General features: G+C 40.4%; 1 protein-coding gene across 3 annotated transcripts in view; it reads left to right on the forward strand.

Annotated features, from left to right (window-relative positions):
* The window catches only part of SHROOM4 (shroom family member 4), a 435,335-nt gene that overhangs the window by 362,746 nt on the left and 54,425 nt on the right, over positions 1-18,164 (forward strand). For all 3 annotated transcript variants that reach the window (XM_049871854.1, XM_049871856.1, XM_049871855.1), the window contains one exon: positions 4,492-4,553. In XM_049871854.1, coding sequence (XP_049727811.1) covers positions 4,492-4,553 — 62 coding nt within the window. The remainder of the gene's footprint in view (positions 1-4,491; positions 4,554-18,164) is intronic.

The following is an 18,164-nucleotide window of genomic DNA, read 5'->3' on the forward strand; positions in this document are numbered from 1 at the left end:
GCTTTGATCTCTAAGGAAGCAGACTACCACATCTTTCTTCTGCGTAGCAGCTCGTGGGTTTGAACCACCAACCTTTTGGTTAGCAACTGAGCACTTAACCATTGTGCAACCAACCACTGCAAGGGAAGGAGGTGCAATTTGTAAGTTGTAGCTGTTTGCAACAGCAATGCACATGTGCCTGTGCCTATAACATGTCTGTCCTTTTGTACTTTAAGGGAGGGACACATTGAGTTCCTGATGCCTGCTAGACTGCCTAAGCAGGTCTGCTTAGACACTAGGCTTTCAGACATGTGGATGGCCATCTAGCAGCTACTTCATGCCCCTTTCTACCCTGCCACCTGTGTCCCCCCACCCCTAAACACCTGGAAGCCTTGTACAATGGGTTGGATATCCTGGTTCAGATGACTAAAGCAAGTGTAATGGTGGCTATCCGAGGTAGGGCTAAGATCCTGGAGGAGGTTGGGGAGGAGCTAACTGGCACCTGTTCAGTGCTGTTAAACCAAAACTCATTGCCAAGTAGAATCGATTTTGACTCATAGTGACCCTATAGGACAGAGTAGAACTGTCCTATAGGGTTTCCAAGGAGAGGCTGGTGGATTCGAGCTGCCAACCTTTTGATTAGCAGCTGTAGCTCTTAACCACTGTGTCAGTGCTGTTAGGAGAACTGAAATCAACACACGCAGAGTCACATACATACCCCTCATTCTTTGTGAGAGTTAGCTTTGCATACACGATCAGATTATTCCAATTTAACAATTGTATAAGTGGAGCCCTGGTGACTGGAAGTGATTAAGCATTTGGCTGGCAACCAAGAGGTCGGCAGTCAAATCCACCAGCTGTTCCTTGGAAACCCTGTGGGGAAGTTCTACTCTGTCCTGTAGGGTTGCTATGAGTTGGAATGGGATAAGTTATAATGGGATATCTGTTTTACAGCTGAGGAAGCTGAGACTGAGAGAAGTCACAAATCTAGCCTACTGTGCACCAGGTACTGTTCTAGGTGGTTTACATATATCAACTCATTTAGTTGTCAGAACAATCAAGATATAGGTACTATTATTGTCACTATTATATAGTTGGGGAAATTGAGATGAAGAGAAGTTAGTAGCTTGCCTGAGGTCACACAGCTAGTGAAGGGCAGGTCTGGGATTTGAATCCATGTGATCTAGCTTCAGAGGCCAAGCTCCTAATTGTGCCTCTCCATAAGCTGATTGCCAAGCCCAGCTCCTCTCCAGTGTGGCAGGATGCCATCTAGTATTATAACTTCCATCTGGGTAGAGAGTTTCCCGGACAATCCCCTTCTGCAACAAGACATGGGGATAGCTACCTCTTTGATTCAAAGGGCATAGGCAATTTTCAGTAACCTAAGTGGTGCAGGGGGAGAAAAAGTGAGGTGATACTGGCATCTGGGAAGGAGGTTGGGAGTTAGTACAGGACTTTGTTTGGTTTCTCTACTGCTCTTTACTGAGCACTTTCACAGGGCTACACAGGGTATGGACAGGAAATCCTGGCTCCCACTGTGGCTGAACAAGTAATGGTGTCTTTGAGGGCAGTGACATCTCACAAGGACATTGAGGCAGAGTCTGAAGCACAAGTGGTTATAGCTTCTCTGATGTGACAGAAACAGGTAGGACTGCTGGCCCTGTGAAAGCTGGAGACAGGATATAAACCTAATCTTTTCCGTAACCAGTTGCCATAAAATGATTCCAGCTCATGCCTCCTCCATTTGTGTCAGAGTAGAACTGTACTCCATAGGGTTTTCAATGGCTGTGACCTTTTAGAAGTAGATTACCAGGTCTTCTGAGGTGCCTCTGGGTGGACTTGAACCTCCAACCTTTTGGTTAGCAATTCAGCATGTTAACCATTTGCACTACCCGGGGACTCCAATCTTTTCCACCAAAAAAAAAAAAATGCCGTCAAGTCAATTCCGACTCACTGCAACATCATGTATTACAGAGTAGAACTGAGCCCATCTCAGGGTTTTCTTGGCTGTAATCTTTATGGAAGCAGATCACCAGGACTTTATTCTGTGGTGCCACTGGGTGGTTTTAAACTGCCAACCTTTCAGTTAGTAGTCAAGTGCAAACCGTTTTCACCACCTGTTGTTGTTAGGTGCTGTCGATTTGGTTCCAACCCGATGTACAACAGAAGGAAACACTGTCCAGTCCTGCACCATCCTCACAATCGTTGTTATGCTTCAGCCTATTATTATAGCCACTGTGTCAATCCATCTCATTGAGGGTCTTCCTCTTTTTTGCTGACCCTCTACTTTACCAAGCGTGATGTCCTTCTCCAGGGACTGATCCCTCCTGATAACATGTCCAAGTTATGTGACATGTAGTCTTATCATCCTTGCTTCTAAGGAGCATTCTGGTTGTACTTCTTCCAAGACAGATTTGTTCATTCTTTAGCAGTCCACGGTATATTCAGTGTTCTTTGCCAACATCGTAATTCAAATGCATCGATTCTTCTTCGGCCTTCCTTATCCATCGTCCAGCTTTTGCATATGAGGCGATTGAAAACACCATGGCTTGGGTCAGGTGCACCTTAGTCTTCAAGGTGACATCTTTGCTTTTTAACAATTTAAAGAGGTCTGTTGCAGCAGGTTTGCCCAATGCAATGCATCTTTTGATTTCTTGACTTCTGATTCCATGGGTGTTGATTGCGGATCCAAGTAAAATGGAATCCTTGACAACGTCAATCTTTTCTCCATTTATTATGATGTTGCTTATTGCTTATTGGTCTAGTTGTGAGGATTTTTGTTTTCTTTATATTGAGGTGTAATCCATACTGAAGGCGGTAGTCTTTGATCTTCATGAGTAAGTGCTTCAAGTCCTCATAGCTACTGTTTATTCAGAGGCTCTATGTGCCAAGCACTATGCTAGACATTCTCTATGCACATCTCCTTTTATCTTTACAGCAGGTAACCCAGCAAAGCTAGATAACATTATCTTTGTTTGCCAATAGGAAACTGAGGTTCAGTGAGGTGAGACGTTGTTGTTAGGTGCCATCGAGTCAGTTCCGACTCATAGTGACCTTATGTACCACAGAATGAAACACTGCCCAGTCCTGCACCATCCTTACAATCATTGTTATGCTTGAGCCCATTGTTGCAGCCACTGTGTCAATCCATCTCATTAAATGTCTTCCTCTTTTCCGCTGACCCTCTACTTTACCAAGCATGATGTCCTTCTCCAGGGACTGATCCCTCCTGATAACATGTCCAAAGTATGTAAGACACAGTCTCACCATCCTTGCTTCTAAGGAGTGTTCTGGTTGTACTACACTATGTTTGTTTGCCAGTAGGAAGCTGAGGTTCAGGAAGGTGAGATATTTCCCTCAAATAATCCACCAAATAAGTGTCTTAACTAGTATGATACCAAAGGCCTATGTTCTTTCCACTTAACCAGGTATTTCACCAGGGCAAAGGTAATAAAACTTTCAATGGGACCAATAGCATTGGATAAAGAGGGAATTTTAAAGATCACTGAGGTTTAGGAAAAAGTGTGCATTCCCATTGGGCTAAGCTCTTGGCCTCTAGGTAGAGGGTGCAGGTTGCAAAATCTGGGAGAATCTCACAGGCAAATTTCCATTAGGTTTGGAACTAGAATCGGAAAGCAGAAACATTTTTATAAATGGTTCATATGTCTTGGGCTAGAGGGAAAAGAGTTGCTTGGGCAAAACCCAGAAGGAAAAAATGCCCAGGGTAGAGACTGTAATGTAGGGAATGTGGCATTCAGGTTCGCCAGAGATGAGCCCATCTCAGCCTCTGCCAGTGGGTCTTGGAGGAGGAGAAGGAAAACCCACCATAGTACAGGTGGGATGTGCTGGTATGCTCCCCCATCTGCCTTACCCTGGGAGAGTATCGTGCAGCAGCAGTAGCTTCAGGCCTCAAAGCCACCTCAAGGGCCAGAGCTTCCAAGAAGATGCTTTCTATGTTGGAAGAGGTAGGAGGAATGGGCAGGTTCACCCGGCAGAACAAACGAAAAGAGCCAGAGCAAACAGCAAACGTGCTAAACTAGTTTTTGACATGATTTGGGAGGGGAATGAAGAAAGAGAAGGAAAGGCAGAGTTTTAGACCACACTATTCAAGTACTGGAAACCCTGGTGGTGTAGTATTTAAGTGCTACGGCTGCTAACCAAAAGGTTGGCAGTTCGAATCCACCAGGTGCTCCTTGGAAACTCTATGGGGCAGTTCTACTCTGTCCTATAGGGTTGCTATGAGTCTGAATCCACTCGATGGCAGTGTTTTTTTTTTTTTAATTCAAGTACTTGAGTGCTTTCTTAGTCTCTGCACGCCCATAACAGCTGAGCAGACCTCCTGGCAGAAAGACAGCCCTACAGGTACATATTTGTATAGTTTGTCTGGGAGATTAGAAGGACCCAGATGGGAGGTCTGGCCAGGGACAGGTTCCTGACCTCTTAACATTTTTCAGGCTATCTAGATACCTGGCTTCTCAGAGCTCCCTAATTTATCAGAATTTTACTTTGCAGGAATTTCCTGGAGACAAATGGAAACCAATAACAGGAAACAGGAAGATCAGCCAGTCAGGGAGGTAAGTGACCATCCAGAGAGTTGAGAGTTAATACCTCTGGACATCTGTAGAAATTGGTAAAAACTTCTGTTTGCTTGGTTTCCTTTGAGGAAACTGGTGTGGTATCCATACCAATGGCTTGTTGTCATAGATGTAATCTAGCTGCTGCCCACCAGACAGCTGGACTACAGACCAAACTGAATACATTTTGGAATACATAGCAGTTGGGTGGTACTGTGGGACATTGTGCCCATCAGCTCAAAGACCTGAGGCAGCCCTCCTCAGGCACAAGGGTATATGGGAACAGACGGTGCTGAAACAAAAAGGAGAAGCAGGAACTGTCCCTGCCTTCTTAGGGACCATTTGATAGTTGGAAGGGAAAGAGAGAAGGTAGGACTGCCCAGCCACTGCTGTGTATTTGCCCCAGAGTTTTTGGAGGTACCTGTTCCTTGGGTACTGCCACCTTTTTTTGTAGGATTAGTTAAAATCCCAGGGGCAGATAATCCTAATGATAGATTACAATTCCTGGAGTGGCACTATAGATGACTATAATGAGTGAGTGGTTACCTTCTCTTGGGTTGCTCTCTTCCAGCCTGGCTGGACCTTCTCCTTTGTGAAACTCCTTGATATACTCTTTTAGTTAGTTCTTCCCAGCCCAAATTGTACAAAAAAACCTAAATTATATTGATTTTTTAACTCAAACTCCAGGAATGAAGGGGGAGCCAGGAGAGAAGGCTCTAAGCTGTACCTATGTGTCTCTAATTTGGGGGCACCAAGGGAGGGCCTAGAATAGGGTCCCCTGACCCCTAAAAAATCCAGGGTTCTTTCTGGGTGACTACACTATCCCCTGGGAATTGGTGGTGTAGTCAGGAACAATTTTGGCCTTCCTTTAACTCCAAAGTCTGGGAAACCTATTGGTTTTCTGGTTGGCAATGGGAGGAAGGAGAAATCCAGCACTTATTAATCATCTATTAAGTGTCAGTAACTGGGCTGGATCTTTTTACATCCACAATCTTATTTATTTCTCCCAACAATCCATTTTACTACCCATTTTATAGCTAAGTAGTCTGAGGTCCAGAGTGCTTATGTAACTTAGCTGTGGTCACACAGCTAGTAAGTGATGTAGCCAGGATTCAGACCCAGATTTGTCTGGCCCTAAAGCTCATGCTTTTTCCATTGTACCTGCTTCAATTAGGATCCCTAAAGATACCCTTCTCACTGATCTCTCAGCATCATATCTCAGGGGTCTGAGTCTTGGGTGGGGATTCTATAGCTGATCTTGATCTCCCCACCCTGGTACTAAATTGCACCATATCCTTAGGGAAGTCATTTCAGTCTACTAGGCCTGCCAAGTTGCTCATATTAAGAGACCCTCGAGAGTGGAGACAAAACCTTGATTATAGCTTTATCCTCTATACCTAGTTTAGTGCCTGACACAGAAAAGTTGCTCAAGAGGCGTTTTTCACTTGCTTGTCAAATGAAAAAATGCAGTCTCCTCCATCTTTGAATGGGTGAAATGACACAAAAATAATGCTAATATTTTTTGAGCATAGTACTCTGTTCTAGGCACCATTCTAAGCACTTTGCATATACTAGTTATTTATTGCCATAATCTTATGGGGTATGTACTATTAGTCTCTCTATTTGACAGAGAGAACAGACTGAGGCACAGACAGATTAATTCATTTGCCTAGTAAGCTGACTAGACACAGGCTGTGTAGCTTTGGGAACACTACACTATACTACACTACAGTGCCTCTCCAAAATGGTCCTCTGACTGACCAATCAGTGAAGTAAGAAGACTTTATTCAACACCTATGTATGTACAGGCTTTTGCTAGGGAAGGTAGGAAATACTAGAAAGAGTAACAGGAAGCACAGTCCCTGCCCACAGCTTGAGCAAGAAGACTAACCCAAACAAACTTAAGTAGCAGTCAATAATAAAATTATCACTTTTGAAACAACCTATGTGCCCTGAGCTAAGCTACATATACTATGTTAGGTTTTGTCTTCACAATAACTCTGTTAAGTAGGTATTATTATATCTAGGGCAGTGGTTCTCAAACTTGAGTATGCATTAGAATTACTGAGAGGACTTGTTAACACATGGATGGCTGGACCCCACCCCCAATGTGTATGATTTAGTGAGTCTTGGTGGGGCTCAAGAATTTGCACTTCTAACAAGTTCCCAGGTGATGCTGATGCAGCTGGTCCTAGGACCATACTTTGAGACCCACTGACCTAAAGAATCTGTGATTCAGAGGACTAAGTAATTTACTCAAAGTCTCACAGCTAGTTAAGGGCCAGCCAGGATTTAAACTCAGCTTTTGCTTACTCACAAGAGTTGCATAAGATGAAAAATGTCAAATACATGGTTCAAACAAGAAGCACCTGGGACATGGTATGTATCCAATACATGATTAGTATTACTGTGCTCTAAGTTCATTGGAGGGTAAAAGCACTGAAGGTTGAGATCTACAGAAGCAAAGTCCCAGAGGGAAGACTAAGCAGGTGTGTGGCTATTCATGAGTTCTGACCCTTGGAATCAGCAGGCCTGGGTTCAAATCCAGGTTCTTCCGTTCTTTAGCTGTGTGAGCTTGGTATACAGCTCCGTTAGGTAGGTATTATTATATCAAGGGCAGTGGTACTCAAAATTGAGTGTGCATTAGAATTACTGGGAATAATACTTTCCCTCCACTCCCCTCCCCATTGTAAAATGGGCTGACAGTACCTACCTTGTATATGGTTGTTGTGAGAATTAAATGAATTAGTATATGTAAAGCATTTAGAACAAAACCTGACACATGGTAAACTCTTAGTAAATGTTAGTTGTGATGGTGAGGAGGAGGTGGAGGAATAGAGGTAGGAAGAGTTACAGCAGAGAAGGCTGAATAGTGAAATATAGGGCCAGGTCATGCAGACCTTAGAAACTAAACAGGATAGCCAGTATGGGAGCAATTGAAGGTTATTGATCAGGTAAGTGACATGATAAATGTGGTACTTTAGGCAACTTGGCAGCATTTGCCGCCTAGATGGGTTGTAAGGAGTCTAATCAGGGGCCATGATCCTGGACTGGAGTGGGGGTAGTGATAGGAATGGAGCAGAATGGATAAATATGTGAAATATTTTTGAAGAAAAAGGTTTGTTTATTCTGAAAACAGTGTTACAGGAAAAATTAAAAAAAGAAAGAGCCTTATTCCGACCACCCTACCACCCTGATTGTTTTCATTTCTCTGCCAGCTTTTATCTATAGGTATAGAGATTTCTTTTGGCATGATTATACAGCAATTCTGTAGATGTGATTTTGTGTGCCCTTGCTTCTTTTCTGTCCTCTAAGTATTACTTGGTAAACAATTTTTCATTTATTATAAGCCTTCATTGATAGTTATAATTTTTAATGGCTGTATGATATTTTAGTAGCTTATTGTGCTCTAATTTACTTAATTGCTCCTATATTCTTGGATAATTAGGTTGTTTTCAATTTCTTGCTGTTATGAAATAATGCTGCAGAAAACATTTTGAGTAGCTCTAGCCTTTTTCTCATTTCAAATTGATTAAAAACAGTTGTCAGGAGTTGGGATTACTAGTTTAAAAAATTTGAATGTTCTTATGGTTCTTGATAGAATTCACCAAAATACACACACTTCTCACATATCAACACACATACACACACTTCTCACATATCAACATGGTTATGTTCACCGTGTCGTTATGTGAAAATTGGCATTATGTGAAAATGGAGGATGACCACATCAGATCACAAAATGGAGGATGCCTACATCATTACATACCTGCCAAATTACATCATCACATAACTGCCAAATTACATCATTACATAACTGACAAACTACATCATTACATAACTGCCAAACCACTGAGAATCATGGCTCAGCCAAGCTGACATATAACCAATCACAGTCAGTGGTACTCTCACCTCATAACACAATGTCTGTTACTACCAGGCATACATCATTAATGCGCAAAATAGTTGGATAATAGATTTTTCACTATTGTTGTAAATGCAAAATGATGGATAACAAGATATTGATAAGTGAGGAGTAGGTATATATATATATAGCAGTTTCTCCAAAACTTTGCCATCATTCAATTTTTTTCATGTCGTTGAAACATATTATACTTTAAATTTTCTTACTTTGATCATTCTAGTTTGAACATTTTTCATGTGTCTAGTATTTGTATTGCTTGTCATGTGAATTGTACAGATGCATGAGACCTTTTAGGGGAGAACACAGAAAACTTGATGAAGGGACTCAGGAAAAAAAAGAGATAAGTCAAAAATAACTCCGACCCCAGTGACTTGGAGAAAGTTATTGACATAGATAGATATAGAGATAAGCCAGCATACCACCATAGAAGATAAGGAGATAAATGCTGATGACTTGACGGTTTAGAATTACAAGTGACCATCATGAAAGCAAATTTAGTCAAGTGTGGGCATAGAAAGTGGGTGGCACGATGGTCTGTAAGGGGGTGTGTAGAGAATAAATGCAAACAACTTTAAAGAAAAACCTGACTCATAAAAAAGTGACCCAATAAAACCAAAAAGGCCAAACCTGTTGCCCTTGAGTAGATTCCGACTCATAGTGACCCTATAGGACAGAGTAGAACTGCCCCAAGTGACCCTATAGGACAGAGTAAAATTTCCCCATAGAGTTCCCAACGCTATAATACTTACAAAAGCAGACTCCCACCTCTTTCTCCTGCAGAGTGGCTGGTGAGTTCAAACAGCAGATCTTTTGGTTACCAGCCAAGCAATTAACCACTGCACCACCAGTGCTCCTTGCAAACAGATTTACATACCATAAAATTCATCTGTTTTAAGTGTGCAATTCAATAATTTTTAGTGAATTTACAATGCTATGTAATCATCACCATAATGTAATTTTAGAACATTTCCATCGCCCTAAAAAGATTCCTCATTTCCATTTACAGTCACTCTCCATTCCTACCCTCAGCTTCAAGCAACTATGGATCTACTTTCTGCCTTTAGAGATTCGCCTTTTATGCACATTTCATATAAATGAAACCATATAATATGCGGGCTTTTTCGTCTGACTTCTTTCACTTAGCATATATTCAAGGTTCATCCATGTTATAATGTATATCAGTATTTCACTCCTTTTTATTACTGAATAATATTCAATTGTATGGATATAACACATTTTGTTATCCATCCACCAACTGAAGGACACTTTTTGTGTACTATGAATAATGCTGCTATGAACATTTGGAAACATGTTTTTCTGTGAACAAGTGTTTTCAATTTTCTTGAGTATATACCTAGGAGTGGAATTGCTGGATCATATGGCAATTCTATGTTTATCCATTTGTGGATAAAGGGGCTGCACCATTTTAAATCCCCATCAGCAGTGTAGGAGGGTTCCAGTTTCTTCTCACGTATTTCTAATACAATGGTTATATGTTACTGTATGATTTTAAAAATCTTTAAAATAAGAAGGGGAAAAATGGGGTGATAGTTAGAGGAAGCAGGAAGCAATAAGGTTTAGGTCAGTGGTGCTCAAAATGTGGTGGCAGGACCAGCAACATCAGTATCACCTGAGAACTCAGTAGAAATGCAAATTCTCAAGCCTCACCTCAGACCTACTGAATCCAAAACCCTGGTGGCAGGACCCAGCAACCTGTGTTTTAACAAGCCCTTTAGGTGATTCTGACACACACTAAAATTGGAGAACCACTGGTTTAAATGTAGTTTTTGTCAGGATCTGGGAAACTGGATTAAGTTTAAAAAGAGAAGAGGTTAGCGGAAAGGGGAAAAGTACCTGCGTTGAGGATGGAGGCGACAGATCACAGTTTAAAGTCTCAAGAAAGTTGAGAAGGACTAGGAAAGGTGAAGGAAAGAGATGACATTTGAGAGGAGAAATCCTGATATAATTTCCCCTTACTCCCCCCCACTCCCAACTTGTTTTTTTTTTTTTAACCTTTCTTATGTAATTTTTGCCACAACTGGAATGATGGGTGTAGGTAAAAAAATCAAATGGAAATTGAAGATTTTTACCAACTTCTACAGTCTGAAATTGATCAAACATGTAATCAAGATGCATTGATAATTACTGGTGATTGTAATGCAAAAATTGGAAAGAAATAAGAAGGATTGGTAGTTCAAAATATCGCCTTGGTGATAGAAATGATGCTGGAGATCGAATGATAGAATTTTGCTACAACAATGACTTCTTCATTACAAATATCTTTTTTCACCAACATGAATGGCAGCTATACAAGTGGACCTTGCCAGATAGAATACACAGGAATCAAATAGACTACATCTGTGGAAAGGGATGATGGAAAAGCTCCATATCATCAGTCAGCATGAAGCCATGGGCCGACTATGGAACAGAACATCAATTGCTCATATGCAAGTTCAAGTTGAAGCTGAATAAACTAGAACAAGTCCATGAGAGCCAAAGTATGACCTTGAGTATATTCCACCTGGATTTAGAGACCATCTCAAGAATAGGTTTGACTCATTAAGCACTAATGACAGAAGACCACATGAGTTGTGGAATGACATCAACGACATCATACATGAAGAAAGCAAGAAGTCATTAAAAAGACAGGAAAGAGGAGTCAGGGCCAAGATGGCAGGATAGTCAGATGCTTCCTGTGGTCCCTCTTACAACAAAGACCTAAAAAAAAACAAATGAATCAATTGTATATGAAAATCTAGGAGCCCTGAACATCAAAGACAAAGTTGAGGAGTCAGACTGAGTGGCAGGGGGAGGGAAAGACAGTTCAGAAGCAGCAAGAATTTTCCAGAACTGACTGGCTGGCACCCTGCAGGCTGGATCAGCCAGCGCACACAGGCTGAGGCAAGCAGTAGTGCTCAGGACCACAATGGGAGAAACCAAGTGGCAGAGAGTCTGCACAAGCCCCTGAAACCAGGGGGATGTGACACTGGTCTGAGAAAGTTAGGTGCAAGCATCTAACCTACCCTGAAGGATTAAAAAAAAAAACCCTTCCCCCTCTGGGAAGTACCACTCTCACATTCACCAACACCCTCCTCATTCTGCTCCAGTCCTGGTCCAGCTTCAGCGGGACCTGTCACACACCCCAAGCCATTCTCCTGGCTTTGGAGAGGGAACAAATTAACATACAAATAACAAACAAGAAAAAAAATTGCCAGCTCCCCTAAACCGGGACCACAGGGCAGGCACAGCCCCTTTGCCAAGGCACAGGCATAAAGAGTCCATGGACTCTGAATGCCTCTCAACCTTGCCTAGACCCGTGTGGGCCCATTTCAACAGGTTAGGTCCTCATTAGCATAGTACAACAGGGTACATACCTAAAGCCTATTTTCAACTGCAACAGCTAAGGGGGAGTGGCAGATCTGTGACGTTTGACACTATCCTACGCATTAACCATGGTCCTAACCTACCACATCAGGGGTCTGAGGACTGGTGGCGCCACGAAGATAGGAGTCTGAGAATAAGTGGCACCTCCCTGCCCTTACAGCCAACAGCATGGGGTGCCAAAACCTGGCTGGAAAACCCAACAACCTACATGCTGTAGGGAACAGAGGCATACCTTCTATACAGGCACTCAGGGGCAACCATCAGCTCCCTACCTTGCTAAGCACATACCCCCCTACAGCAGCCAGATACCTGTGCCTGCTCCAATCACTCCTACATAGCCCTGCCCATCTAGGACTGTAGGTGAGAGCCTGCACCACACACTCGGTGACCAACAACCTGGACACCTGAGCTGAACCCACCCAAGAAAAGTAAAAGGACTCATATAACTCATATAACTAGTAGCAGTTCTAACCACCTGGTGACAGGATGAGAGAGCTTCAAAGATGCCAAAAATCAAAGTAGCTCACACTACCAGCCTATTTGGGCACATAGAAACAAAACAAGAAGCTAGGACACAGCAAACAAATAAATAAATATAATAACTCATTGATGGCTCAGGGACAACAATCAATATCAAATCACATAAAGAGGCAGACCATGATGGCTTCAGCAAATGACCAAAACAAAGAACCAGGGAAATTCCTGAAGGAAGATAAGGTCTTGGAATTACCAGAAGCAGAATTCAAAAGATTAATATACAGAGCTCTTCAAGAGATCAGGAGGGAGATCAGGCAAAATACAGAACAAGCCAAGAAACACACAAAGCAACAGAGGAACATAAGAAGGTTATACAAGAGCATAATGACAAACTTAACAGGCTTCAAGAATCCATAGAGAGACAGCAAAAAGAAATCCAAAAGATTAACAATAAAATTTCAGAACTAGACAACTCAATACAAATTCACAGGAGCAGAATTAAGGAAATGGAAGTCAGAATTAGTGAGACTGAAGATAAAGCACTTGACATCAACGTATTTGAGGAAAAATTAGATGAAAGAATTAAAAAAATGAAGAACCCCTAAGAATTATGTGGAACTCTATAAAAAGGAATAACCTACAAGTGATTGGAGTACCAGAATTGGGGGAGGGGAGATAACAGAAAATGCAGAGAAAATTTTTGAAGATTTGTTGGCAGAAAACTTCCCTGATATTGTGAAAGACGAGACGATATCTATCGAAGAAGCTCATTGAACCCCGCACAGGGTAGATCCTAAAGGAAAGTCATCAAGACATATTATACTCAAACTTGCCAAAACTAAAGAAAAAGAGAGAATTTTAAGAGCAGCTAGGATAACAAAAAGTTATCTACAAAGGAGAGTCAATAAGACTAAACTCTGACCACTCAGCAAAAACCATGCAAGCAAGAAGGCGGTGGTTTTGATTTGCAATCAAAACCACAATGAGATACCATCTCACCCTGGCATTACTGGCATGAGTCAAAAGAAAAAAAAAAACAGGAAATAACAAAAGTTGGAGAGGCTTCAGGGAGACTGGAACTCTTATGCACTGCTGATGGAAATGCAAAATGATACAACCATTTTGGAAAATGATATGCTGCTTCCTTAGAAAGCTAAAAAAGGGACCATGGTCTCAGGGAACATCTAGGTCAGTTGGCATAATATAGTTTATAAAGAAAATGTTCTACGTTCTACTTTGGTGAATAGCGTCTGGGGTCATAAAAGCCTGTGAGTGGCCATCTAAGATACTTCACTGGTCTTACCCCTTTGGGAGCAAGGGAAAATGAAGGAAACTAAAGATCCAAGGGAAAGATTAGTCTGAAGGACTAATGGACCACGACTACAACAGCCTCCACCAGACTGAGTCCAGTACAACTAGATGGAGCCCAGCTACCACCACTGACTGCTCTGACAGGGGTCACAATAGAGGGTCCCAGACAGGGCTAGAGAAAAATGTAGAAAAAAATTCTAACTCACAAAATAAAAAGATCAGACATATTGGCCTTACAGAGACTGGAGAAACCCCATTAGTATGGCCCTTGGACACCCTTTTAGCTCAGTAATGAAGTTGCTCCTGAGTTCACCCTTCATCCAAAGATTAGACATGTCCATAAAACAAAACAAGGCTAAAAGGGCACACCAGCCCAGAAGCAATGACTAGAAGGCAGGACGGGACAGGAAATCTGTCCAAGATCAAGAAGGGAGAGTGTGGACATGTCATGGGATTGTTAACCAATGTCATAAAACAATATGTGCACTAATTGTTCAACGAGAAGCTAGTTTGTTCTGTAAACCTTCATCTAAAGTACAATTTAAAAAAAAAAGGCAATGGAATGACATATATAAAACCTTGAAGGAAAAAAATTGCCAGCCAAGAATTATACATCCCTCAAAACTGTCTCTCAAATATGACGGCAAAATTAGGGCATTTCCAGAAAAACAGAAGTTTAGGGAACTTGTAAAAACCAAATGAAAATTGCAAGAAATACTGAAGGTAGTCCTCTGGTTAGAGAATCAATAATATCAGATAACAACCCAAGACAAGAATATAGGAAAGAACAACCAGATATCATCCCAGATAGGGAAGTCACAAAAATAAATCAAAGCTAAAACACTGAAAACAGGGAAACAGAGACATCATTATGTAAAAGATGACAACATTAAAACAAAAAATGAGGGACTAAATGATGTAGTCATAGAGCTTTCATATGATGAGGAAGTCAAGGCAATATCAAGAAATACAAGATTGGTTTAAACTAGGAAAAATAGAGGTAAATATTAAGATAACCACAAAGGAATATAACAATCCTACACATCAAAATAAAAAACAAAAACAAGAAAAACATAAAGACTCAGCAAATAGAAAATCAACAAAAATGAAAAAGATGGAAAGAAAATACATAAGTGAAAATGACTCAGCAGAAAAAATAAGTGAAACAAAGAAACTGTCAACAACACACACAAAAATACATCAAAATGACAGCACTAAACTCTTACCAATCAATAATTATTCTGAATTTAAATGGACTAAATGCACCAATAAAGAGACATAGAGTGGCAGAATGGATAAAAAAAACAAGATCTGTATATGTGCTGCCTACAAGAGACACACCTTAGACTCAAAAACACAAACAAACTAGAACTCAAAGGATGGAAAAAATATACCAAGCAAACAACAATCGAAAAAGAGCAGGAGTGGCAATGTTAATTTCTGACAAAATAGACTTTAAAGTTAAATCCACCACAAAGGATAAGGAAGGGCACTATATAATGATTAATGGGTCAATATATCAAAAGGATGTAACCATAATAATTGTTAATGCACCCAACGATGGGGCTCTAAAATACATAAAACAAACTCTAACAGCATTGAATAGAGAAATTGCTCCACAATAATAGTAGGAGACTTCAACACACAACTTTTGGTGAAGGACAGAACATCCAGAGAGAAGCTCATTAAAGACACATATGTCTATCTCGTAGACATATACAAAACACTCCACCCAACAGCAGCCAAGTATACTTTCTTTGGACCAAACATGAAACATTCTCTAGAATAGAACACATATTGACCCACAAAGCAAGCCTTAACAAAAGTGAAAATATCAAAATATTACAAAGTACTTTTTCTGACCATAAAGCCATAAAAATAGAAATCAATAACAGAAAAAGCAAGGAAAAAAAAATCAAACACATGGAAACTGAACAACACCTTGCTCAAAAGCTACTAGGTTATAGGAGAAATCAAGGATGGAACAAAGAAGTCCCCAGAATCAAATGAGAATGAAAACACATCCAACCAGAACCTTTGGGACACAGCAAAAGCAGTGCTTAGAGGTCAACTTATAACAATAAATGCACACATCCAAAAAGAACAAACGGCCAAAATAAAAACACTAACCCTACAACTCAAACAAATACACAGACAGCAGCAAAAGAAGCCCTCAGGCACCAGAAAAAAGGAAATAATAAAAATTAGAGCAGAAGTAAGTGAAATAGAGAATAGAAAAACAATTGAAAGAGTTAACAAGACCAAAAGCTGCTTCTTTGAAAAGATCAACAAAATCGATAAGATACTGGCCAAACTGACAAAAGAAAAGCAGGAGTGGAAGCAAATAACCCAAATAAGAAATTAGATGGGCAATATCACAACAGACTCAACTGAAATTAAAAGAATCATAACAGAATACTATGAAAAATTGTACTCCAACAAATTTGAAAACCTAGAGAAAATGAACAAATTTCTAGAAACACACTACCTACCCAAAGTAACACAAGCAGAGGTAGAAAAACTAAATAAACCTACAAGAAAAGAAGAGATTGAAGAGGTAATTAAAAATCTCCACGCTCCCCCCCAAAAAAGCCTTAGCCCCGATGGGTTCACTGGCGAATTCTACCAAACATTCAGTGAAGGGTTAACACCACTATTACTAAAGGTATTTCAGGGGGTGGAAAAGGATGGAATACTCCCAAACTCATTCTATGAAGCCACCATATCCCTGATACCAAAAAGAGGTAAAGACAACACACACACACACACACACACACACACACAAATAAAGGCCAATATTCCTCATGAACACAGACACAAAAATTCTCAACAATATTTTAGCTGGTAGAATTTAAAAACATACCAAAATAATAATTCACCATGACCAAGTGGAATTCATACCAGGTATGCAGGGATGGTTCAACATTAGAAAAACAATCAATGTAATCGATCACATAAATAAAACAAAAGACAAGAACCACATGATCTTATCAGTTGATACAGAAAAGGCATTTGACAAAGTCCAACACCCATTCATGATAAAAACTCTCAGCAAAAGACAAATAGAAGGGAAATTCCTCAACATAATAAAGGGCATTTATACAAAGCCAACAGCCAACATCATCCTAAATGGAGAGAGTCTGAAAGCATTCCCTTTGAGAACAGGAACCAGACAAGGAAGCCCTTTTTCACCACTCTTTTTCAACATTGTGCTGGAGGTCCTAGCCAGAGCAATAAGGCAAAAGAAAGAAACAAAGGGCATTCAAATTGGTAAGGAAGAAGTAAAAGTATCCCTATTTGCAGATGATATGATCTTATGTACAGAAAACCTCAAAGAATCCACAAGAAAACTACTGGAACTAAGAAGATTTCAGCAAAGTATCAGGATATAAGATACACGTACAAGAATCAGTTGGATTCCTCTACAACAACAAAGAGAACTTCTAAGAGAAAATGGCCAAATCAATACCATTTACAACAGCCCCTAAGAAGATAAAATACTCTAGGAATAAATCTAACCAGAGAGGTAAAAACCCATAAAACGAGAACTACAAGACACTACTGCAAGAAACTGAAAGAGACTTACATGAGTGGAAAAACATACCTTGCTCACGGATAGGAAGACTCGACACTGTGAAAATGTCAAATCTGTCCAAAGCAATCTACAGATGCAATGCAATCCCGATTCAAATTCCCTCAACAGTTATCAACGAGATGGAGAAACAAATCACCAACTTCGTATAGAAAGAAAAGAAGTCCTGGGTAAGTAAAGCATTACTGAAGAACAAAGTGGGAGGCCTTACACTACCTGATTTTAGAACCTATTATAATGCTATGGTAGTTATACCAGCCTAGTACTGGTACAACAACAAATACATAGACCAATGGAAGAGAATTGAGAATCCAGACATAAGTTCATCCACCTATGAACAGCTGACATTTGACAAAGGTCCAAAGTCCGTTAAACGGGGAAAGGACAGTCTCTTTAACAAATGGTGATGGCATAAATTGTTGTTGGCATAACCGGATATCCAGCTGCAAAAAAAATGAAACAAGATCCATACCTCACACCATGTACAAAAACTAACTCAAAGTGGATCAAAGACCTTAATATAAAATCTAAAATGATAAAGATCATGGAAGAAAAAATCGGGACAACTCTAGGAGCCGTAATGCATGGCATAAACAGAATACAAACCAGAGCTAACTATGCACAAACACCAGAAGAGAAACTAGATAATTGGGAACACCTAAAAATCAAACACTTATACTCATCCAACCCAAAGACTTCACCAAAAGAGTAAAAAGACAGCCTACAGACTGGGAAAAAATTTTTGGCTATGGCATATCTGATCAGGGTCTAATCTCTAAAATTTACAAGAGACTGCAAAACCTCAACAACAAAAAGACAAATAACCCAATTAAAATATGGGCAATATACATGAACAGGTACTTCACCGAGGAAGACATTCAGGTGGCTAACACATACATGAGGAAATGTTCAGGATCATTAG

The sequence above is a fragment of the Elephas maximus genome, chromosome X (assembly GCF_024166365.1).
Source record: "Elephas maximus indicus isolate mEleMax1 chromosome X, mEleMax1 primary haplotype, whole genome shotgun sequence".
Lineage (NCBI taxonomy): Eukaryota > Metazoa > Chordata > Mammalia > Proboscidea > Elephantidae > Elephas > Elephas maximus.